Here is a 24,853-nt window from a genome sequence, read left to right on the forward strand (position 1 = left end):
GCATATCCACTGACCACTATGCGTCACATTATATCTATCCACTATGCGTTACATTATATTCATTATCCACTAAGACTTTAATTATCAAAGAAATACCAGCACTGATGCAATGCAGAGGATGCGTGGTAACAAAATAAAAATTAAAAACCCTTGCTCCCGGTGGACGTGGAGAGAAGAAAAGTTATAGTAAACACAGATGAGCCATCGCACAAATGAACGTTCGGTAATGAGAGGCACGCATCGTGCATAAAATTGATGTGCTTGACGAGTGTTTCATAAAAAAATTATTTAAAAATATTTGTTATGAACATAATCAATTAAAGTGAATGCACAGATTACTAATTGATTATTTTCTGGTATTTTCATTACTTAATTCATAATAGAGCATGAGCTTAATACTCAACATATCTACATTTATCTCAATTACTTTTTAGGACAGCTAGTTTGTGTCGTTAAAAATTGCAGAACATTGGTTTCGAAGAACCAAAACAAGTTTTTTTGCTGTATTTTGGCCTTGGTCATACATCCAAGCTATCATACGATATTATGCTAATTTATAAATTTGCACCGACTTCTCGGTCAATTTTCCGGCCGGTCATGAGAGTTCCATACGTAGACCAGTGCAATGGCAACATCCGATCAAAATAAGCATATCATTGACTCGTGCAAGACCAACACGAGTAAATATATTAAACGTCAGGTAAAGTATTAACCTATTTAGGGATTTTTTTACACTGATAGGGATTCGTTCTCAGGCGTGCTGTATCACGATTGATCAACCGATGAATAAGTCGATTAGTTATCAATTTCTTTAAAGAACTCGTCAACTTCGACGTTGCGGCCGTAAATAGAATAAACCGAGAATGCTCTTCGTTTTTCCCTTACACGCTTCCCTAAAGGAACGTTCGGTTTCAGTAAGATATTGATCGAACTCAGCTTCACCATCAACAAGAACAGTGATGAATTACTTTTCTGCTCTAACGCCCCTACTAATCATTACGAAAATTACTTGAATATGGTGTTTAATTACATTAATTGAAAATGCACACTAGTGGGTAAGGAAAGAGTACCAAAAATGTAACTCGAACTAGCCAACTCCATACTCAGCCTCAGCACGTGATAGCAGCATCAAGCCTGAGTTACCAAGTCTACAGTGGACGCATTATCATACGTAGGTGGAAAGAAAACATGTCGGATCGTAGGATGCCATTGAAGCAATTCGATCCGTATTTCCTGGACGACTCGGACAATAAGCGACCATAGACTTCACCAAACAGGAGATGTCGCTTGAGTACAAACCGTCCAATAATAGTTGCGATTATTCGACCCCATCATGAGTGTTGGCTCACTAGCGACATTGCAAAAAATATAACTCAGTACTCACTGCAGTGAGTACCAGAGAGCGCATTTTCTCGTCGACGAAAACTTGAGGTCACGGACAGACGGACATGGCGAGCACAATAGTGCATTTTTTCCATAAATGAGAAAATGCGCTAAAAACGCGTGAATGATGCTAAGCTATAAACGGCAGAAAACCCGTAGATTATGAAAGGCTAATAACGGCAAGGAACGCGTGGATTATGAAAGACGCTGAATGGCAAAGAACGCATGAAGGTTCTATGTTTGAGGTGGATCAGATGACATTGCGATTATGTAAGGAATTTGATATTAAAAATAAAATGTATCGTTCAAGACGAAACTTCAACGCGATCAACTGCATTTTAATAAAAAAAACATTGGGATAGAGAAGTAAAAAATAACTGTTCTTTTAATAAATTATCAAATAACAAATCTCAGAACGTAGAACACAAATACACATAGGATGTTCCATCTGGTTATTTTCCCCGACAACGAATTACCATCTATTGCTTACTGAAGTACCTTCAAAATAATAGTGAACATTTTCAAGTTTGCGCAACATGGAAATGGAACATGCGAGGCAAAATTCTGGAAATATGAAGATGGGAACCTAAAACCTGAAAGAAAATCCTAGAAACCTGAAAACCCCGAGTTTCATACTTTCTTAGAGAGAAAATATAAATAATGTAAAATTGATGTATCTGTAGAAGCTAAGTCGAGTGAGCTTGTTTAAGTACACGGGCAACAAGCTCAACTACGTTGAAAATTGAGCATTTCAATATCTTCAATCCATAATTGTTACATCATTTCTAAATCTGGCAACCGGTATCTCAAAACAAATTCATAGTAGTGCAGTTCATTGGAACATTTTAAATCTAGAAAACGGGTATTTCTCCAATTCATTTTGTTATCGGTGTTTTGAGTTTGTTACAAGTTCGCAGATTCAAACTCGTTTCAACGGGTATTAATTATCGACAACGATACACAGTAGCAGAAAAGAACAATAAAAGCACAAAAATGGCTACAAATATTCCAAAATATTAGCATAATCCCTGATGAAAATATTTGAAGGCAACGAAGGCGCGTAGCTTAAAACCACACATTTGACGAACGCGCAATTCATGTGTAATTAGTGACAATGACCGGGTGATGTCTAAAATAACTCAAGAGACCTAATGATATATTTATAGCGACTATCTTCCTTAAAGCTATCCCCTATTTACTGAAGAGAAAACTCGTACTTACACATGTGCATCAAGCCCGTTAGCGTGTACTAGCCTCAAAAACCGACGACAGTATTTGTATTACGTCTAACAATTCTGTAGCTATCACACAAGAAACATCACGAGCTACGGAGAAAATCAATATGGAATTGATGAGACGAGAGATACAAATTGGGTCACAAATTTAAAGTATTGAGTTTACATTTTTAGATAGAAATCAAGAAGAGAACTGTATCACAGCCTATCATTACATCAAACACATTTTAATTTTCTTGTTCATTTTCTGATATATTCAATTTTCACGACACGGGAACGTAACACTAACAAAAATTAAGAGAGGTCTGAGCTACATTGGAGCCACGGGCTAAGACTATAGGCAAAATTCATTTAATCAAGAACACATAGCTAATAAAAATTCATAAGAAAATACTCTTGATGAAAAAAACGGTAATAAAAATTGGTGGTTTAGTATCCACCGTACCCAAAGTCATGGTCTGCCCCACCCCTCCCTCTAACGGGCCTTCCCGGACCCGTTCTTCCCCACCTCCATTCCTCCTCCCGATCATCCCAATCTGCCTTCCTCTTAAAACCAACCTCCTCCTCCCTACCTTCCCTGCCCCTGAACCTTCCTCTCGACTGGAAGCGGAAACTGTCGGGTTGCTCCTCACCTACAGGGGGATGGGGAGGAACAGGACCCCCATCTTCCCCATGAAATCCACGATCATAAAAATCCTCTCCGGGAACACCTCTTCGGAAGGGTGCTCTGTCACGAGGATAGCCTCTGCCCTCGTCTCGGGCGTTCCTAAAGCCCCCATCTCTCTCTCTGAAGCCTCCCCTGTCCACAAACTCTTCTCTTCTCGGAGGACCCCAAGCATCACGTCCAGCTCCTTCGTCATGCCAGTTCCTCCTTTCACCTCCGTCATCCCAAGGACGTCGATTGAATCCGCCTCTATCCCCTCCACTTTCTCTGAAACGGTCTGCGCCTTCATTGCGTCCCATCCACTCCTCATGACCTCCTCTTCCATCCCGCTCCCATTCCTCCCTCTCTCCTTCGTCGCGACGATATCCTCCGTTCTCGGGATTGAAACCACCTCTTCCTCTAAACTTAGGCGGAGGGCCGCCTCTGTCGTTTTGCCAGTTACGCCCTCGACCTCGATAATTCCTGAACCCATCGTCGTCACCACCCCCGCGATACCCTCCTCTTGCTCCCCGAAAAGATCGTCCATCTTCAGAACCTCCTCCACTGCCACCACGATCCCGATTATACTGGCCGCCATCCCGCCTGTCGTGGTCTCGACGATTAAAGTTGCCGCTACGGCCAGTGCGGTTATTTTGAGACGAGCCGCTCTGTGTGTTGTGGTAGTTGAAGGGGTCTTCCTGGTTCCCTTTATGGTGACCTTCGTCGTCCCTGCATAAATAATTCAAAACTTATCATTTCCGAAATACTTAGGATATGTTAATAACGTTAAGCAAACATCCAGAGCGCACTTGCAACGAGACGATGGTGATAAGTCAGTATTTAATGCGTGCAGAAAAATAGCAATACTGTACCCCATGGCTTCGGATTCGATTACCGCGGTTATGCAAGAGCTGAATTTTTGGGATTAATGCCAATTGCGCATAAACAAAACATTTAATTTACCTAATGACTGACACCTTGGAATTTTGAGAGGTACTCACTTGGCGTTCGGGTTGAGAAGCTGGCGCTTTTCCCGGCAAAGTTTGCGAGCAAAATCGCTGTCTTTGGTGAGTTCAGCAATGGCTTCGTCCTCGTGCATGAAGCTGAAGGCGTCTTGTATGACGTTGCCAGGCACCTTGTCTGTAATTATGGTAATTGGGGCTTTTAGGATCAATGATTCATTAGAAAATTCGATCAAATGTGTTCAAAAGAAAGAGAATCGAAGAATGAAAATATTTCTATTAGTTAATGAAAGCATTCAAATGAGCCTGTTAAAATAGTCAATTTAAGCGATTGCATGAAAATTTTTTATCCCCAACCCAGCACTCATCAAGTGGGATGATGAAGCTGCAATTTCCCCTACAATAATAAGAACTGTAATAAGGAGCAAGATCTTACGCCCAAAGCACTCACCAAGTGGGATGAAGAAGCCGTAATAAGCGATAGCATCGGCCGTTATCTCATCAAGGGGCACAGAGCCTGGGGGTAGCTCCTCCCCCGTCTCCGTGATGACAGGAGGACCTTCTCTCTTGACGGGCTCGCTGAACAGGCCCTCCACGTCAGTCACCACCCAGCTCGACTGCATACAAACACAGAATCACTTCAATTTCCCGTTTATTTAGAAAGATAATCAGAATACCACCTAAAACAAGGAACAACATGATTATTTCAAAATGATTACAAATACTTGAGAAGTACCAAGAGTTGACGAGTTATTTGTGCATACGATATTAACCATTATATAGATTTGGAAAAGAGGAGTCCTGATTCAAATTTTATCATTTGAATAGTTCAAGAACTTACAGAAGGATCTTCAATTATCTCGTCCTCCAGTCCACCAGCCGCGTTCCAAGCCGCCTGGAAGTTTTTGGGGATAGGTTTAGCATATGGCGTCTTCTTAATAAACCTTTCGAACTGCGCTGCGTCAAAGTCCAGACCTGGGATGGTTTCAGCCCCACCATCAGCCTGTGCCTCTTGGATCTTATCGTCAGGACCCATGCCCGGGATCGCTGCGCCGCCCACTGCATTGCCGTGCTCGTAATTCGCGGACAGCGGAATATCGTCGATGTCCATCGAGTCATCAGCGAGGACGCCAGGCGGCAGCGTGTTCAAGTTGTAGCGATCCCTCATCTTGTCGCCGGGACGGTTCCGCGTCCAGAATTTGGTGGTGTGGTCATTTGATCCCGTCGATAGAATGTGACCTAGAGGATGCCATGCCAGGTCCCAAATGATGCCGTCATGAGCAGAGTCGATGCTACCGACTTCCTTATCGTTGCCAACGTGCCAGAAGAGGATGGATCCGTCCGACCCTCCGCTCGCAAACAGACCTTCGTGCTGAGGATGCCAGGCGATGGCCGAGGCCTCGCGCTTGTGGCCGCGGAACACCTGTGAAAAAAATTTATTCACCGTAATAAAACTTGACAAGGTGGCAAGTCAGTGAGACCCTTGCAAGAAAAAGGTGGATTACACGAAAAACGAAGCAATCTAGCGAGGTTTATAATAAGGCAATAGCCAGCATTTGCCTCTCAAAAATATAATGCCCATATTGCACACACTGAGCATAACGCAATAGATAAAACGGGTAGGTTCAAATAAGACAATCGAAATTATGTATTTGTTATTATGGCAACTCCGGAACAAAAAAATCTAAGTTAATCAAGGGAACTGAATAAATATGCCGTGAAGGCAAACTGGATATTTATGCGAGGATGCGTCATTGAATTGAAATCATCAAGTCAATCGAAAGACTTGAATGACAATGATTATTTAATTCTGAAAGTGAAAAATATTTGACGACATGTTGACGACGACTGCTTATATGCCAAACTTCCATTGCAGAATATGCCTAGAGCCGCCGACGAACATGCCATTTTGAACTAATTTTTGCTGCTTTTTTCTTTCTTAAATACATGCACTTCACTGATTTTTCATTCATCATGTCTTTTCAAAAACCGCAAAAATTTCTACAATGAAAATAGCTCCCTAGCTTATATATTGAAATCTATTTTGAAAAGAGCTAAAATTATTTATGTAACACATATGTACCACTCCATCGTCAGTGTTTTAATGCAAAAACTAGCTCCATTTCGCCTTCGAAGTGGCGACATAGTTACACTACCTGCATTTCAGTGCCCAGGTTGCGCACATCGAAGAGTTTGAGCAAGTGGTCGCGGGAAGCCGAGCACAGCCAGTTGCCGTTGGCGTTCCATTTGAGGTCCATGACTGTGCTCTTGTGAGCGTGTCTGCTCAAACAAACCATTCATGAAATAAACACATGACTAAGCCTTATCAATTATTGAAAGATAATAGTCGGTCATGCGTATACAATTAGGTAATAAATGACCAACGCCACTGATAAAATAATAGAGACAAGCACCAAAACTAATGTCTAAAACACGGCGATGGAATGAAGGTTACTACGAACGTACAGTAAGGCATTGCTGATTCTGCGTCATAGAAATGGTATAGTTAATTAGTTAATTAGTTCAAAGATCATCAGATATCGATGACACCAAATCAGGCAAAAATATTAGAATAAACAGACACGAAATAGGCCAGTATGACGATTAAATGCAACACTTGACACGGAACACTAGCGCAATAGATAGATATGACCCCAAATTCATTAGGATTTATAAATCGTGGAAAAGAAATATGGGATCATTTTAGAAATCGTCATAAACGTCAACATGGCAAAATCTTTGTTTTGATCAAATGGCTCGACTGATGCTACCGTACGTAAGCACAGTTTAGCAGTGAGCAGTTAACGGTTACAGTGCTCACAGTTAACTGTTAAAGTGCTCACAGTTTACCCGTAAGCAGTTAACTGGTACAGTGCTCACAGTTTAGCCGTAAGCAGTTAACTCTTACAGTGCTCACAGTTTGGTCGTAAGCAGTCAACTGTTACAGTGCTCACATTTTGGTCGTAAGCAATCAACTGTTACAGTGCTCACAGTTTAGCCGTAAGCAATCAACAGTTACAGTGCTCACAGTTTGGCCGCAAGCAATCAACAGTTACAGTGCTCACAGTTTAGCAAGAGGGGTGCCGGTGCGAGGATCCCACAGTTTGATGGGCTGTTGGTTATCTTTGCTGCCGGACGCCAGCAGGCTGCGGCTCGGATGCCACGCGACGCATTTTACGTCTGCTCCGTGACCTGCACATCAAGATAAATAATCATTGCAGCCAAATAAAAATAATTCATTATTTGTAATAGATATAAAATGGCATAAATTATATAATTATACACTTAAAACAGGTCGTCAGTGTGTATGTTGTTTGGGTATCTTGGATACCTAAATTTTCATATGCTGAAAATCATCGATTGCATGATATTATGAGTTACATAATAACAGAAAAGCTCTAAAGACTCGAGTTTTTGATTTCTACCCAAATAATTGCCAGATTAAATAAAGACTAGAAACTGGTAAATAAATAAAATCTGAACAGCCGAATAATTGTTGGTACTTGTAAATAATTAGTGACAATAAATCAATGAATTAATGACTGGTGAACAATTGGAATTGGAAACAAAAATCTGAGGCTCGACCGGACTAGAAAATTATTCGTGGGGTCGATTCTGAAGGATTTGGTTGTCAGACACCTCGTCATACGAGACACTTCATCATTATAGCAATTCATCATTGGACAGAGTGTATTTTGTTAATATAAGTACATGTAAGTGTAATTACGTAATTGACATACTGATTAGTTTTGGAAACATGTTGAAGCAGGTTTGGTAAATGTTTGGTTAGGATAACAGCCATCTTAGCGATGAATTATTATTGCTATGAAATACTACTGATGAATTGCTATAAAAATGAAATGTGTCAATGATGAAATGCCGCGTATGATGAAATTTCAGTGAAGGATATAATTATACGGTACGGATTTATTCCCTGAAATTGCCACGTCGCTTCGATACGCTAACCGAAGTACCGCTTCCGAACACGTCATTCCCTGCATTATTATTACCTAGCATGAGTAAAGTGAATACAGTAGTTACAAGTCTACTGCGTAGCTGAATGCGTGACAGAAGAATCTATCTGTATGCCGACAGTTGCTTGGTTATATATTAGTAGCAAGAAATATCTGGGTAAAATTGAGCCTAATATATCCAGGCAAAATGGAATTCGTTCACTCTGTTTGGATGAATAATAGGATATCTTTCCAACAAAGATCCGATAAAGGTTAATGATACATTCTTCAGCGCAATCGTAAGTAGTAAAAGTAACATAGATGTTTAATTAAATCGCCATACATTTCAAAACACATTATTTGTTGAATCGCTGTTTTAGCAACTAACAAAGTGTCACAAATTAGCCTTTGTTTTTCTCTATCCGCAAAAGTTGATCTGATTTGAAATAACACCAACGGCACTGAAAAATTTACATACTCGTATTTATACATTAATACGAGTATAAATACACTAATACAAGTATTAATACATTAACACGAGTATTTATACACTAATACGAGTATTAATACACTAATACAAGTATTAATACATTAATACGAGTATTTATACATCAATACTCGTATTAATACATCAATACTCGTATCAATACATTAATACTCGTACTAACACATCAATACTCGTATTAATTTATCAATACTCGTAGCTTCACGCCTCATTAATATAGAAGACTCACCCCTAAGCACGCGCTCCTCCTTACACCTGAGGAAGTCCCAGTTGTAATAAATATAGAAGACTCACCCCTAAGCACGCGCTCCTCCTTACACCTGAGGAAGTCCCAGATGCGGACGGTTCCGTCGTCGGAGCAGGTGGCCAGCTTGAGGTCGCACGGGGAGAAGCTGCAACAGACACACGCCAGCCTCAGGTTAATGAAACACGCCCGCTCCACATAAACTTTTATTGCAGCTCCTGCCTTAACATGTTGTTATTAGGTTTAATATAGTAGATCCTTGGATAATAATAATACAATAATAATATACAAATAAAAAACTTCGTATTGATGCTGTCGAGCACTGCACATCAACTATTATTGCAGCTCCTGCCTTCACGTGTTGTTAGGTTTAATAGAGTAGATCCTTGGCACAACAACATACAAAATTAACAACTTCGTATTGATGATGTCGAGCGCTCCACGACAACTTTTATTGCAGCTCCTGCCTTCAGATGTTGTTATTAGGTTTAATAGAGTAGATCCTTGGCACAACAACAAGCAAAATAAACAACTCCATATTGATGATGTCGAAGTTTATTATGTTCACAAGGGTGTACCGTGTCGGTATGTGTGGATGTTATGAGAAGCAGTTGAGGGCTTGAGGCTTAATTGCGTTCTAGCGTTGTTGCAATAATAAGTTATCAAAATTCAAAATGGACAATGGTTCACCATAATACTCAATTATTGCAAAAAATTCACCCACATAGTTAAGTTTAATAATTTTGCTCCGCGGATCAATGGACGAGTTTATTGTTTCTAAATATGAGCATCAGAGTCGTCATAATGGTCAAGTTATTCCATTATTTTTATGATAATTCTTGCCTGCGTTCGTAGTCCCTTGAAATTCGAAAGAATATAGTTTATATTTTTTTTTTTTGTGTGGGGAGGGAGAGGGGGGAGGGTGAGTATACATGTTCTATCACAGCTTAGAATTAAGGCTGGAAATATTTTAGTTATGAAGGAACCAAACGATCCTCATTGCAATAAGTCTTTATTAAGCAGCACAAAAACAAATCAATATGTCTGCAAGCACGAAAAGTATGTCAGTTACGTATTACGCTTTCAAGTTGTTTTGAAGGCCCCCTGAAATATCGGTAAACAGACACGCAGCACCGGGAACGTGCATGTCTTAGAACATGCAAGATGATACCTGCTGCAATACGGGACCAGAATGTAACGTTGGAGGAGGTGCGGAATGACATGAATGTTAAAAAAATAGTATATTAGTTTAAAAAACTAATAAAATTTATTTAAAAAGTCGAATTGTGGCGCGGCGCAGTTTATAGTAATTAAATATAGTATTACTTTAAGCCCACGTGTCTTGTTCAGCTGTACCTGCTGCTGGAGAGAAGACAACATCAACAAGAAAAATGAGGGAATAACACTGATAGTCATGTCGTCTTTATTGATGAACATTAAGAAATATCCGCGCTAATCAATATAGAACCACTAGTTTTCTTCATCTTTCATACGTTATTCGAATTATGATAAAAATAAATGCAAATCACACGAATCAGCGGCGGTCATTAAAGTCATCCATAAGGAGAGATGGGATGCCACAAGCTCAAAGATAAATAACTAAACGTCGAGCACCGAACCAATTATATCGAGCACAACTGTTAAAACAGAGAAATTATTCCTGTAAACTCGCGGTAAATTGGGCAGGCGCAAGATGAAGTAAAACATCGCCACACGCGAGAACATGTGAGGTACCTATAAGAGCGTAGCTTATGAGTATTAAGTCGATTGGTTAAGGAAAGTCAAGTTAAGTCATAGAGCCGAATATAATACAACGATCATAGTTAAGGAAAGAGCCGAATATAATATAACGATTTGTCTTGATTTAAGCTTGCCGATGCTGCGACTGAGGACCAAACTCCACATGGTTTGAGGCGCGTTCAATGGAATCGGAAAATGTAAAAAATATTATTTTAAACGCGTTATATTACAAGATTTTTCACGTTATTGAAGAATTACATCAATGCTACGACAGCAAACTGAATCGAAGAGAAAGCATGGGAGTTGAAAATCTCATTAAAATAAGAATAATTTTTGTAATTTCCAGGCAGGCAGGTGAAAAATTCACACCAATGATGCCAGAAGACAATGTTTGGCGAGATTCATTTCGTCAGCTTCCGCCTCCTTTCACACAACAACAATGTTTGATTAAAGGAAAATACGGCGATATCCTTCATCGATAGCACTAATTATTCAACAAAATTAAGAAAGCATTTAGTGTGTAGGATCAATGTAGATAATTTCTTCACAGAATTTTTGTGAGATTGAGAAAAGTAGTAGAAATAACTTTCAAATTTGACAGCGATATCTTGAGGTTCACGCTGATAACAGACACAAAATTGAGACAGATGAATAGCCTCGCATTTCGATGCTAGAGAACAGGTAAAAAACTAACGACATCAGCGCCTCCCATCGTATTACCTACATATTGGCAAACGCAAGTTTTTCATATTGTCCACCTCTAGAAAGCACCAATGGATGACAACTCAAAGACAGACGATGATACTGCAAATACCGCATGTTTCTTTCTGTTACGTTAACAAGTAACTTTATTCGTATATATCAATAACTAATGCAACTAGAAATTTAAACTCTACCGTCTGTTAATTACTGCTAATCAATAATAATTTATTTCGTAGCAAATCTTACCGATGACGTAATAAGCTCATACTAACTAGAAGTCAAACAGCAAGTGGTATTTTTTAAACCACGTATTGAATGAAGGCAACATTTTTAATCAACCTTTCCAGGGTAGCTTCATCCTGAAGTATTTTGATTATGTAATAAAACGGAACGTATCTGTCGCATGAATCTCTTGTTAGTACCGAAAATTCGTTAATCAATTCAATGGTAGCTTCCGTGAGCGCTCGAAACACTTCTCACTGCAAAAAAGTTTTCACATAAAAAAGAATTAAACGATCGCTAGTCGGTCTGTGGGAACTGAAGGTAGCGAATACTGCAACGGACAAGTTTATGAACGATAAAAGCACGCATTGCAAGCACTTGACGTATGTGCTTGCTAAGAAAATGATAGAAGAAAGTGCTTTGCACGAAGAAAATGATCGAACGGGACGAGGTAATTAACCCTTTCGTGACTACTGGGATTTCTCGGTCCCAAGCCACTAGGTACGAATAGCATTGACGAAAGTGAATTTTAACCACGATCAAAGGGTTAAAATGACCTCCGGTGATCGGAGATTCACCGTATTGACTTCAATCTCCCAAAATTTGTTAATTACGCAATAAGAACGGCGCATTGTTGTTAAATTTCCTTTGAGTACTCGTATCCGTTAAAGGGATTGTCTTCAAAAAATCACTGAACATCATAAGACATCTCAACGTCCGAGCATGACTGCAGTTTTGCGAGTGCAGATTTCTCAAGATCATCAAAGTTTATTCTCTGCAACTCAATGCTTGTAATTATTGAGAGCATTGGTAGAAGAAATAATTGAAACGATTACAAATATATCATCAATATCACAACAAAAATCATCCATTCGTCCAATACCAGGCAATGAAGAGTCGTTTCCTAGCGAAAATATTTTCTAAACGATTTTCGCTTTAATCAAAGTTACTTTCACAAGCCAATTTCTTCAAGTGAACATTGTCGATTTTATCAGATTTAAAGTAGAGCAGGTGGAAAATGTTCGTAAGTAAACCGAGAAATAAACATATGGTAAACATTGGAACTGCATGAGCAATTTGTTTCAGTCCGAGCAAATCAAGAATAAATCCTAATTTTAGGTTTTGGTTCCCGCATTATGAAGACGAGAGAGCAGATATGTACTAAAATGACCTGCTAATCTATATTTAAATCTATCATGCGGCGACAGCTTCACAGAGGCCCCAAGAGTAACAAATTATATACGATCTGAATACGTGCTACAACTGGCTGAATAATCTGCTGATTTCTCACTTTGTCATGTTGATTAAAAACTATTTGGGGCATTTGAAAGCTTTGGGGCATTTGAAAACCCCAATTTTTCCTTTAAGCACTCGCAAACCAATTGGATTTAGCTTTCAGGCAGTTATGACTTGTTGGCAAGATTCAAATAATTTAATGAAATTAGTTCGCTAATCTGCCGGCTTTTTGATAGGAAGATGTTTGATGCCTCACACGAGACTCGATGCAAGAGATGACTTCAAAAATTAAATGGCTGATAAGTGATGTGCTTTTGTTCTGCTCGGCTAGGGTAATGATAAAATGTATAAATTTCCTACTTTATTTCACGACTGAGTACAAAAATATCCGAGTTATTAATTCCTTGGAGGAAGGACAACGACTATGAGTTATGAGTAAGTTTCGGGATGTTTATTAACTGCTCCAAAAGACACAGAAACTTTAGTTCGTAAATTGCGTTAGGATATTTAATGTATGACGTCACCACAAAATCCTGTTATCGTGAACAGTGGAGGGGATATTTATTGCCATTTACTGTAAGATTAGAGCGGTCATATTTAAAGACGTTCCTGACGATGGCTTGGCAGTTTTCTTATTCAGGGAACATTTCAGCCTCTATACAATCAACTCGTCATGCCACACGCACGCCTCTCGTCATGTCACACGCACACATTTACTAACAGATCGCAGCCAGCCATAGAGATGCATTGCACTAACTGTCTACTTACAGTCTAACTAGCGTATGAAAGTTATCACAGTCGCGTTATCACGGGTAGCTTGCAAGTGCATCAAATGCAGTTATATCACAGCTAAATTGCGCTAGTTGAGAGTTAATTAATCTAGAATAAAATTCGGCAGTAATGACTAGGATCAAGTAAGAGATTTCGTCGGAACCTGAACCAACACCGCGAGATTGCGAGGCTTCCATAACTAATTATGGAGCTGAAGAATAAAGGACTTAATGCAAATCTTTCAACACAGGAAGTAAACGGCAGTCTCAAGAACTCTAACATGTGATTTTACGAATTGACAGACTTCTGTTTTTTTTTTTTTATTCTTTCCATATCATTCGATCACGAGGCAGTAAAACACTCGACAATTAATTTACTTGCTGCGAATAGCGAAACGTAGAATTATTTATATAATTGGAATTTCACACGACCATAGGACAGCGAATTTCATAATTAATATAGAAAGGGACAGGGCCGCCATATATTTTAGGCAGCAAATTACAGCTAAACACCCACACATATATACGGGCAACAGGACCAATGCAGCATAAGTTGACCTTGGCAAGCTTAGCAGCGAGATTTTGCATGGAAGGATCCTAACCGGAATATATTTTATTCGGGAACTATAATACCTAATGGAAACATACTTTATTCGGGAGCTATAATACCTAATGGAAATATATTTTATTTGGTAGGTATAATACCTGAGTCCTCTAACGGGGTCTTTATGTGCCTGGAAGTGCTTGACGTTGTTCATGTTGGTCTGCCAATACTTGACGATGCCGGCCGTGTCTGCCGTGACCATCCATTGGTCGTTGTGAGACCACAGCATCGACCGCACGCTTGACTCATGCGCCTGCACAACAGAATCAGTCTTTAACAAAACTGACAACAACGTATCAAAGATTAACTCATCTCATAGTGAAGGCATGCATCATTCAAAGAAAGATGCGTATCACATCGTATGTATTCAACATCTATGGGTGAGGGAGTGATTAAATCTCCTTTTCAAATGTAAATAAATAATTAGAAAACATCAAGCGATGTTTCGTGTCATCTTATAGAGTTGTGGTGGGAGAACCAATGCAACCATAACAATGTAACAGCACAAGTGCACAACTGTTGGGTAAAAAAATTGATGCTTAAATGACTCGATTCTTAGTAATTTAGGAAACTGAATCAGACGCATATGATAAATACACGAATAAAGAACAGGTGCATTAGCAGCAAGTTTCCTACAGGGACAAGTGTGGATAATTAACAGAATTATCCAGGTGAGAGACATCAATTTTCTAGGTTCAAGTATTTATGAACTCACCAGCCATAATTGGTAACGGAGAACGACACTACCGAATAGTCTTTAGGTAGAGAAACCAAACTGAATCTTAAAAGCAAAATATTGCAGTTACAAGACTTAAATTAACAACTCTATGTTCATTCAATAGTTAATGTTAAAAACAGCTAGAATCATGTAACCTCATTACTTTCATATCTCCTCAACTACCAGCTATTGACAAGCGCGTTCTGCCAATTTATTTATGACAATTCAAAGATATGAGAGACTAAGATACGGATAGCCGAGGGCAAACAAACCTATCTCTTGTACTGAAAATGAGAGAAAGACTGCATAGCATTGAGTAGCGTAGATACAGCAGACAATGATGGTCTTCTACTTAAAATGCTAACAGGAATGACTAATGAGATTGGTGGTCTCGACTGAGGGTAAACAATGAGTCTTTTATACTTAAAAAAAGCTTACAGAGAGACATTAAATAGATGGGTGGCCTTAACTGAGGGGAAAAAACAAAGTTCTTATAACAAGAAAACTGGAGGAGGAGACCGTTATGAGCTGGTGGTCCTAAGACCCACCTTAAGGATGGTCTCAAAGTTGAAGGTGAGGCCGTTCCAGAGGGTGAACTCTCCTGACGAGGCCCCCGTCACCAGACGACGGCCCTCTGGAGTCCATGCCAATGCAAACACCGGGCACTGTAACATAGGTTACGCTTCACATTGGCAGGTATTTGGGACTATAAAGTGATTCTCTAACTGGCAATGTATTTTTTCGAAATAATTCTCACCTAATGCTCACAAAATCAATAATAGGAGTCTACAGGAGTGTTTCACCAAGTCGACAACAGCTGTCAGTAATGTTTAATGCATTCCTTAATTTTTTCTACTAAAATTCCTTTAGACTTGGGAACAATAACTTTCGAAATTTTCTAAAGATTTTTCGCCGAAAAGTTAAAAATGAAATTAAAAATATGTCAGCCAAAAGAATGCCCGTCAGGTGAGTAGTAACTGACATATAAATACCATAATGACGCAGAGCGATTCAAACATTTATGAGCCGACGCATGACAACGAGCTTCAAAATTCATTTCAATTTGTTTTTTTTTTTCAAAGGAGACAGCAGATTTTTTTTTTCTTTTGTTAGAGCAGATCACGTGAGACCAAATACCTCACGTGAAGAAAAATAGACGCATAAGTCCATCAATGTCAAGTGTCATTTATAAACGAGGTCTACAACTACGATTATCATAGATATACAATATTTATATCCCTTCATTTGAAATGATATCTTAACTTTTGTCTGAGCAATTCGCAACGATTTCTAACCTTTTATTTCTACAATTTCTAATGATATCTAACCCTTTTGTTTCTACAATTTATAATTATGTTTAACCTTTTGTTTCTACAATTTCTAATTATGTTTAACCTTTTGTTTCTACAATTTCTAATTATGTCTAACCTTTTGTTTCTATAATTTCTAATGATATCTAACCTTTTGTTTCTACAATTGCTAATGATATCTAACCTTTTTTTTCTACAATTTCTAATCATGTCTAACCTTTTGTTTATACAATTTTTAATGATGTCTAACCTTTTGTTTCTACAATTTTTAATGATGTCTAACCTTTTGTTTCTACAATTTCTAATGATGTCTAACCTTTTGTTTCTACAATTTCTAATTATATCTAACCTTTTGTTTCTACAATTTTTAATGATGTCTAACCTTTTGTTTCTACAATTTCTAATGATGTCTAACCTTTTGTTACTACAATTTCTAACGATATCCAACCTTTTGTTTCTACAATTTCTAATTATGTTTAATTTTTTGTTTCTACAATTTCTAATTATGTTTAACCTTTTGTTTCTACAATTTCTAATTATGTCTAACCTTTTGTTTCTACAATTTCTAATGATGTCTAACCTTTTGTTTGTTAGTAGATGTGCGGACAAACTTGGTGACGACCGCATTGATGGGGTTGTCAGGATACATCTGAGGTGGCATGACCTCGCAGGCGTAGCAGATGTCAGGCTGCAGAGTGGGGCGGTCGCGCTCGTCTCGCTGCCACACGCGCGCCTCAAGCATCGCCACGATCGAGCTGTTGTAGTCAACCGTCTTGCGCATGACGCTCTTGCGCAGACGCTTGCCATCAAAATCGCTTTCTGGGGTCTGTGTTTATACAAAAAGAAGCAGTCTGTGTTTACACAAAGAGAAACAATCTGTGTTTACAAAAAGAGAAGCAGTCTGTGTTTACATAAAGAGATGCAGTCTGTGTTTACACAAAGAGAAGCAGCGTCAGGCATGTGTTATAGGTATATCTACTCTAAAATGTATCGTCACAGTACAGATGACCGCTTGGTACGACCAAACTATGGACTCAAAGAGGCAGGTTTTAATTCAAACATTTAACTTTAGTAGGTAACTACTTAGAAAGAAAAACACCAAAATTTTAATTTGATAGTCCACCAATACCAGGGTGCAGGAAGATTTCAACTACATGCCAATTTCAGGAAGTAATTTCACGATGACAATCAAAACCCAGACACAAATTGTCAGCTAAATTCAATTTCTTGAATATTGAGTTAATATGATGATTTTAGGTCAATGTAAGCATTTTCCACTGCACATGCTGTTGTGTAGATTATTCATTTAAGCACAACATCTTGCCATTAAATTGAGGTGACTTCTTAAAGGGTTTCAAGTAGGCACACTTATTAGGGCACTCTTTGCTACCTACTAAATTGAGGCTACTTGGAAAATTCTTTAAGCAATTAATAGGTAGCACACATCTTGTACATGGAATAACATACGTATTGCACCATGATTACCAGCTTTTTCAAGTACAGTAAAAAAAAAACAATTTTCATAATGCTTAAGCATAAATATCAAAGAAAAGATCTGTGAAAAGTTTACATTATTGCTCACTTTGAACGGCTTGAAGTGGAGTGCTTGAAATGAAGTGGAGCCTGGAGGAGGGTGGGAAGGGGGAGGCATGCTGGTGTTGGGGGGAGGGTGGTGGGGAGGAAGGCCAGAAGTAGGCATATTGACCATCCCCACTGAGGGAGGAGGCCCCAAGTTGGGGGCAGGAGGCTGGGAGTACATGCTAAGCATGATGGTGGTCAAGTGTCTCTCAGCCCAATGTCGACCTGTAAAAACAAAATTGGTTAGAGCTGCCAATGCTAGAACATTTTTAAAATAACTTACAGAGATCTGGTATTCAAACAACCACAAAAAAACATATTTTTCACTTGAATATCTTTTAACGGCAAACCAGTAAATCCCACAGGAGACAATGACAAATTATTAAACTTGTTTCTCACAATTCATCACGTATACAACTACAAGAGATTTTTTAACAATGCTGCAGTCTGATGTACAATAAATACTGCATTTAATTTTCACCATTGCCTTAAGGTCATCAATGCAAAGTGCAAACAATTAAAATGCATTTGGGTTGCAAAAACTAATGCCAGCTGATTTACTGATTAAATGCAAGTAGTAATTTAATGTCTCAAGTAAACTGGAGTTCATGTCCAGATGGTGTGTGAGGAGTCCTTAACAATAAACATAACTAGTTTTGGGGGAAGAGTCTAGAAAAAAAAGAGATGATTCAACAATTTCTTCAGTAAAAACTAAAATAAACCATACAGACTAACCATAAAAAATAACCACGAAACTCAAAGCCTTGTCTGTTGAGATACTTGTCAACTGATATCTATTCTTGGTGTTGGATCAATAATATTTTAGCCATTTTGATCTATAATAAGATAGATTAGCAAACTACGTATAAACTTTTGCTACCAACTAAGCAGACCAGCATGCCGGCAGCAAGCTAGGCCCTTGTTGGACTCATGATATCAGAGTCCAGTGAGCAATGGAGGTGGAAGGTACTCGAGCTTCAAGCTCCGCTAATGTGTCATTTTGTGCAGTTCTTTCAAAGGCGGACAACGACCTCACAGACAATGAGAGAAAAAAACTAGGAACAAAGAAACTTTGAGAGAAACTAGCAATGAGGATGCAGATGCACCAGGGCTGAAGCTGCACATGCACCAGTTATAAATATGCACATGTTCTCAGGCACACGCACACATGAACGACTTACATTCTCCTACTCATGGGAAACATTGACACAAGTTCGAGCGGTCAGAGTTGTCATACGTGGATATGGCCCTGCTTAGAGGCCAGAAATTTGGCCCTTTCATTCTTTTTTGGTCCTTGAAATTTGGTCCATTTAAAAGTGGATTTGAGTTCACAACTGTGCAGTCGAAGACTGCATTTGATAGGAAACATATAATTAACACGTTAACTGCCACATGTACCACCAGTGGCACATAACAAGCTTTCAATGAAGGCCATATGCTGCGGTTTATGTGTTAATGCCTGTAAAATAATCGCAGCGTATGTAAAATAAAAGAGACCTAAAAAATACTTTAAAAGTGGACTGAATGTAAACAATGAAAAAACACAAACAACAACAAAATTAAGAACAGATCTCATTTGCACCCAAGGTTGTAGCATGACACAACAACCCGTGGTGATTAGGGTTAAGATAGAAATTTATCAACAAATAATACAGAAACCAATATAATTCTATTGTATCACTGCCCTGATCAATGTTGTCTATTAAACCCTTCAAAATGTGCATGGCAACAAGTCAACATGAGAGAAGAGTTTGGCCTAATGTCCATGATATCTTTAATAGCAAAGAAATTGTTGCAATCTATATATTGGACAAAATGACAATATGTTGCACAGAATCATGGCAAATATTATGGTATAGTGTAAATCAACTTGTTAGGCAAAATTTTTTCTACAAATGTTATGGTAAATTTCATTGTAACTGGCTAAAGTCTTGAAATTTTTTTTTAAGTTGCATTCATGTGGAATAACCATTCCACAGACAATGGGGTCTAAATTATAAATTATTGCAGATTGAGTCTTGAAATCTTTGGATATATATCATTAACTAGAGCTACAGATTAAACTAAAGAATTTTAGATTCAAAAACTTGCTCAAACCTTTCAATTGTGCCAGCAACAATATATATACAAGTGAAAAACCATGTGCCTATCATATATAACCAACAAAATGGCAGACCTGCCAAATGCCTCTTATCTGCATGCACAGCATTTTCTGACCATGCAGATGATTATTTGCTTTGTTGGTAATTATAAAAGAAAATTTTCTAACAGGATATTGCCAAATTGGAATGATTGGTCATGATTAAGAAATGCCACATGCTTATGCCACCATTTGAAGCGTAATTATGTATTAATTGAATAATTGAAAAGTTTATTGAGACAACCACAAGTTTTATAAGCAAACTTTCTTTAGTGATTTGTAATAGATTTGGCTTTAATGACACATGTTTAATACTTTTTATGCATGCACTCACAGAACAATGTTTTACATGGTAAATGTGGCTTGTTTGTTTATGCTGTTTTTGGTCTTTGAACAAGTCATTCCAATTTAATTTTACTGAAAATAAGAGGATGATGAGCAACATTGGAAAATTTGTATCCACTGCTAAAATCAATTGATAAAAACACATATTGGCTATGAATTTACCAATCAGAATCAGCCAATTTCATCCATTTTTACAGCTTTTTTCCAATTTATAGTTACAAGTTAAGAAAAACAGTATATTTTCAGCTGCAATTTTAAAAATTCCCAGTGAAACTTTTGTATTTCACAGCAATTTTATGAAACTTCTGCCCGATATTCCTAATAATCAGCAATAGATTTGAATGGCCAACTTTTGGATCACTTTCTGAATGAATTTTGACAGATCAAACATTTTGTAATTTTGTTTTTGTATATTCCATTGATATTTAGGGTAAACGCGGTATATTCCGTCTTCGTGGGTAATTCCGTCACCTCTCTAGCTTTTCCTTTATATTAAGCTTTGTTTTAGTTCCGTGTGTTCCTTGATGGTTGAAATGACGAGGTCATACATTTGCGTGTCAAAATACTGCAAAAACACTAGGTCTTGGCCATCTAGTGGGAAAATATTGAGATCCAAAGAGAGACGATGCATGCTACCCAGTGACATCATCGAAAAATGTGTCAAATTTGACAGTTGACCTTGCTGTACCAAATAGTGAATAACTGTTTGTATAGAAAGAATATTATGGTTTGAGACTTTTAAATACGTCTGTGAATATGTTAGGAATCCTTTAAGTATACTTGTATTTGCTGATTTAAAGTGGTAAATAAATTAATAGATGATTAAGTTGAGAAATGGATTTAGACACATGAAAACTAATTCCGTCACAACTTGAATTGGACACACACAGATCGTTCCAAGCTTTGTACAAAATTTAAAATTTGCTTAATTAAAAGCTTAATAGTTGCTAATTAAAAGTATAATTAAGTAGTGTTCAATATTCATTAGTGTTCTAATTCAAAGCCGTGTTGTATTCCAATACAGCTCACACAGCGAACGGAATTCAAACACGTGGATGACGGCATTACGTATCAGTAGAATTTGAAGCGCGGATGGAATACGCCTCACCACGTGCCGAATATTGCCACACACAGTGACGGAATATAGGGATTTGGTAGGTTTGCATTCTAAAGGCTTTTACATAAATATGGCAACATTTTGTGACGTTTCATCGTTGCCGACGCGTAGTACGGTGTTTTGAGAGTCACCTAAAGCAAACAGAACTTGAGTAACGCATACGGTTATTTTTTTAAAGTTTTTCATTTCTCGATGCGTCCTTAATGTGACGGAATATACCGCGTTTACCCTATTTGAAAAGTTTCTCCCTTCAAGTGTTACCTAATATTCAGTGTTAATTTTTATAGAAAATTTTTTTAGCAACAACCAGAGATTTATTATAGAATTGGTAAATTTCAATTTTCTTCATCTACTCAATTTTTAAACCATCATATCTTACAATATCATTCATAAATTACCTAGTTGTATATACGATACTTTACTGGTCTATTTATACCTAGGACTCAAAATTCAAAAATAACCTTGGGAATGAGTCTTAAAAGAGTGTAGGCTTCCTGGCTATGGCTCTTAGGGTAAACGCGGTATATTCCGACACATTAAGGACGCATAGAGAAATGAAAAACTATAACAAAAAAACCGTATGCGTTACGTAAGTTCTGTTGCCTTCACATGACTCTCAAAACACTTCACTACGCATCAGCAACGATGAAACGTCACAAAATGTTGCCATATTTATTAAAAAGCTTTTAGAATGGAAACCTACCAAATCCCTATATTCCGTCACTTTGTGTGGCAACATCCGACATGTGGTGAGTCGTATTGCGTCAGCGCTTCAAATTTAACTGATACGTATTGCCAACATCCACGTGTTCGAATTCCGTTTGCTGCGTGAGCTGTATTGGGATAAAAGACGGCTTTTAATTAGAACACTAACGAATATTGAACACTACTTAATTACGTTTTAATTAACAGCTATTAGGCTTTTAATTAAGCAAATTTCAATTTTTGTACAAAGCTTTGAACGATCTGTGTGTGTCCAATTCAAGTTGTGACGGAATTAGTTTTCATGTGTCGAAATCCAACATCTCAACTTAATCATCTATTAATTTATTTACCACTTGAAATCAGCGAATACAAGTATACTTAAAGGATTCCTAATACAGCAATCCCTTGATTAACGCGGTTAATAAATCCCCGAGTTTTACCGTGTTAAGCAAAACCGCGCTAATCAAACTTAAGAATATATGGGAATAATTATAATGAATCCTCAAAAATAGCAAAGTTACATAATAATTTTTTTTTCACTAAAATTCATCATATTTCCACTAAAATTCATCACTGAATTATGTTTCGAAAGTGAAAAAACAATCTGAATTACTTTTCAGATCACGAGCAGTCTTTGTGATGTATGTACTGGCAGTAGCGGCGCGCCTAACTCCATCGAACGTCGTTCGATCGAGTTCACAACATGTGACGCTACCGTCACACTTATTCATCACTGAATTATGTTTCGAAAGTGAAAAAACAATCTGAATTACTTTTCAGATCACGAGCAGTCTTTGTGTTGTATGTACTGGCAGTAGCGGCGCGCCTAACTCCATCGAACGTCGTTCGAACGAGTTCACAACATGTGACGCTATTGTCACACTTGCGGCTAGACTTTAAAGAATTATTGGCTGAAATTCATAAAGTAACAACATTTGGCAAATTTTTATAAAAGTCGTAACAAAAGTAACAACATAAGATCTAATAAGCAAAAAGTAACACTTTTGTTACGAACGTACCTCTGGCTAGAGGCGGGAAAATGATGTGTTGTGAAAAAAAAGTCACGCTAATCAAAACTGGCACCGCGTAGATTAAGGGTAGGTCGCAAATTTTTTTTCCGCGTTAATCAAAACCGCGGTATTCAAAACCGTGCTAATCAAGGGATTGCTGTATATTCACAGACGTATTTAAGAGTCTCAAACCATAATATTCTTCCTATAAAAACAGTTATTCACTATTTGGTAGAGCCATGTCAACTGTCAAATTTGACACATTTTTCGATGATCTCACCACGTGGCATGCATTGTCTCTCTTTGGATCTCAATATTTTCCCACTAGATGGCCAAGACCTAGTGTTTTTGCAGTATTTTGACACACAAATGTATGACATCACCATTTCAACCATCAATCTAGTCTGGAAAAGTCCTATTTTTGTCTGAAATATCGCGGCTCTAATATCATATAATTTCAGTAGGTATGAAATCTCGCGGCTCGAATGGGTATTATTGCAGATTAACTACATCCAAAAAAAAGGGTGTTTTTTTTTTGAATTATATGTTTTTTGGGGTGTAGATTACGAATCTGAAATCCATTTTTGGCGGTCGGCATCGGAAAACCGATTTTTTTCCGACCCAAAAATCGCGCTAAAAATGCCTAACCCGTTGCACTGCAACGGGTAAAGATGAAATAGAATCACGGCTGGCAAATCCATAAAACCACGGCTCGAAAAATTCAGTCGCGGCTCGCCAAGTAGATATATTCCATACTAGCCATCAATGAACGCATGGAACTAAAACAAAGCTTAATATAAAGGAAAAGCTGGAGAGGTGACGGAATTACCTACGATGTCGGAATATACCGCGTTTACCCTAGTAGGCATGTGCACAAAAACATTTTTTTCCTTTAATCATACCTAATGAAAGTTAATGCATACAAAAAGAGAAAAATCTAGAAAAATACAATATAAATTTAAGTGGAGTACCTACTAGCCAATAAAAGTAGAAAAGCTACAACATTTTTCTTTATTCAATTACGTCTCAAAAGTCAAAAATGAACAAATTATTGGCCCTTTTTGGAAAAACTAAATAGGTAGGTACCTATTTCTAGGTTTCCAGCAAGCCAATTTCAAAGATTTAAGCACCATTACATTAGAATAGATAGCTCTTGTTGTAGCTGTAGCCTGTAGGGTAGGCTATCTACCTAGGTACTAGGTAATCTAGTATTCTAAATTAAGCACAACATTTAGGTAGGTAGAGACTTCGAGTCTTACCTAGGCTAGGTAGGTACCCACAGTTTTGTTCAGACCTAGGTTAAGGTTCAAAACTTCAGGAAACTTCAAACAGCATAAAAAAACACACAATCTTAGTAATATTTTCGTTTTTAGAAGTTATGTTAACCAACAAAGCCATAATTACCATTTACCAACACATATTTCACTTTCAGGACAGTAAAAAATTGAACAGACAAAAACAATATCAGATACTAAAATTACAACTTTACAAGGAAACTAGCTCCTATTGATGAAAACAAATTAAACAATGCTTTCGAGAATTCGCTAACAAAAATAACAATAGATTTAATTGTTCGATGAACTTACAATGCTGTAATAACTTCACAGAAACGTGGATTACTAAAGTTAACTGCAAGACTATTATTATAGCTAACACTTAAAATACTGCACTAATTCGTGGAGCCTGAAAGGCGCCATATTTGTTGTGACAATGTTGCCATCGTTGGTTGGT

General features: G+C 37.9%; 1 protein-coding gene across 1 annotated transcript; it reads right to left on the reverse strand.

The window, feature by feature from the left end:
- Window positions 1-1,755: 1,755 nt before the first annotated feature.
- Window positions 1,756-24,853, reverse strand: LOC108674046 (pre-mRNA 3' end processing protein WDR33-like). Its single transcript, XM_018161945.2, has 12 exons — window positions 24,709-24,853; window positions 17,810-18,030; window positions 16,808-17,053; window positions 15,466-15,582; window positions 14,301-14,452; window positions 8,976-9,073; window positions 7,289-7,415; window positions 6,380-6,503; window positions 5,065-5,646; window positions 4,675-4,840; window positions 4,263-4,401; window positions 1,756-3,990 (listed from the first exon to the last, which is right to left on the reverse strand). The coding sequence occupies exons 2-12, from the start codon at window positions 17,993-17,995 to the stop codon at window positions 3,048-3,050; spliced, it is 2,880 nt and encodes a 959-aa protein (XP_018017434.1). The 5' UTR covers window positions 17,996-18,030; window positions 24,709-24,853; the 3' UTR covers window positions 1,756-3,047.

Source organism: Hyalella azteca, unplaced genomic scaffold, assembly GCF_000764305.2.
Source record: "Hyalella azteca isolate HAZT.00-mixed unplaced genomic scaffold, Hazt_2.0.2 contig11130, whole genome shotgun sequence".
Classification (NCBI taxonomy): Eukaryota; Metazoa; Arthropoda; class Malacostraca; order Amphipoda; family Hyalellidae; genus Hyalella; species Hyalella azteca.

What these genes read in the sequence shown, in the direction of transcription:
- LOC108674046 (XM_018161945.2), bottom strand. Translation starts at nt 17,995, where the DNA reads ATGCTTAGCATGTACTCCCAGCCTCCTGCCCCCAACTTGGGGCCTCCT. An exon ending in ACTTTGAGACCATCCTTAAG is followed by an intron (nt 14,453 to 15,465) that starts GTGGGTCTTAGG and finishes TCTGTTGTGCAG; the next exon opens with GCGCATGAGTCAAGCGTGCG. An exon ending in AGATAATTGAAGATCCTTCT is followed by an intron (nt 4,841 to 5,064) that starts GTAAGTTCTTGA and finishes GTTTGTATGCAG; the next exon opens with TCGAGCTGGGTGGTGACTGA.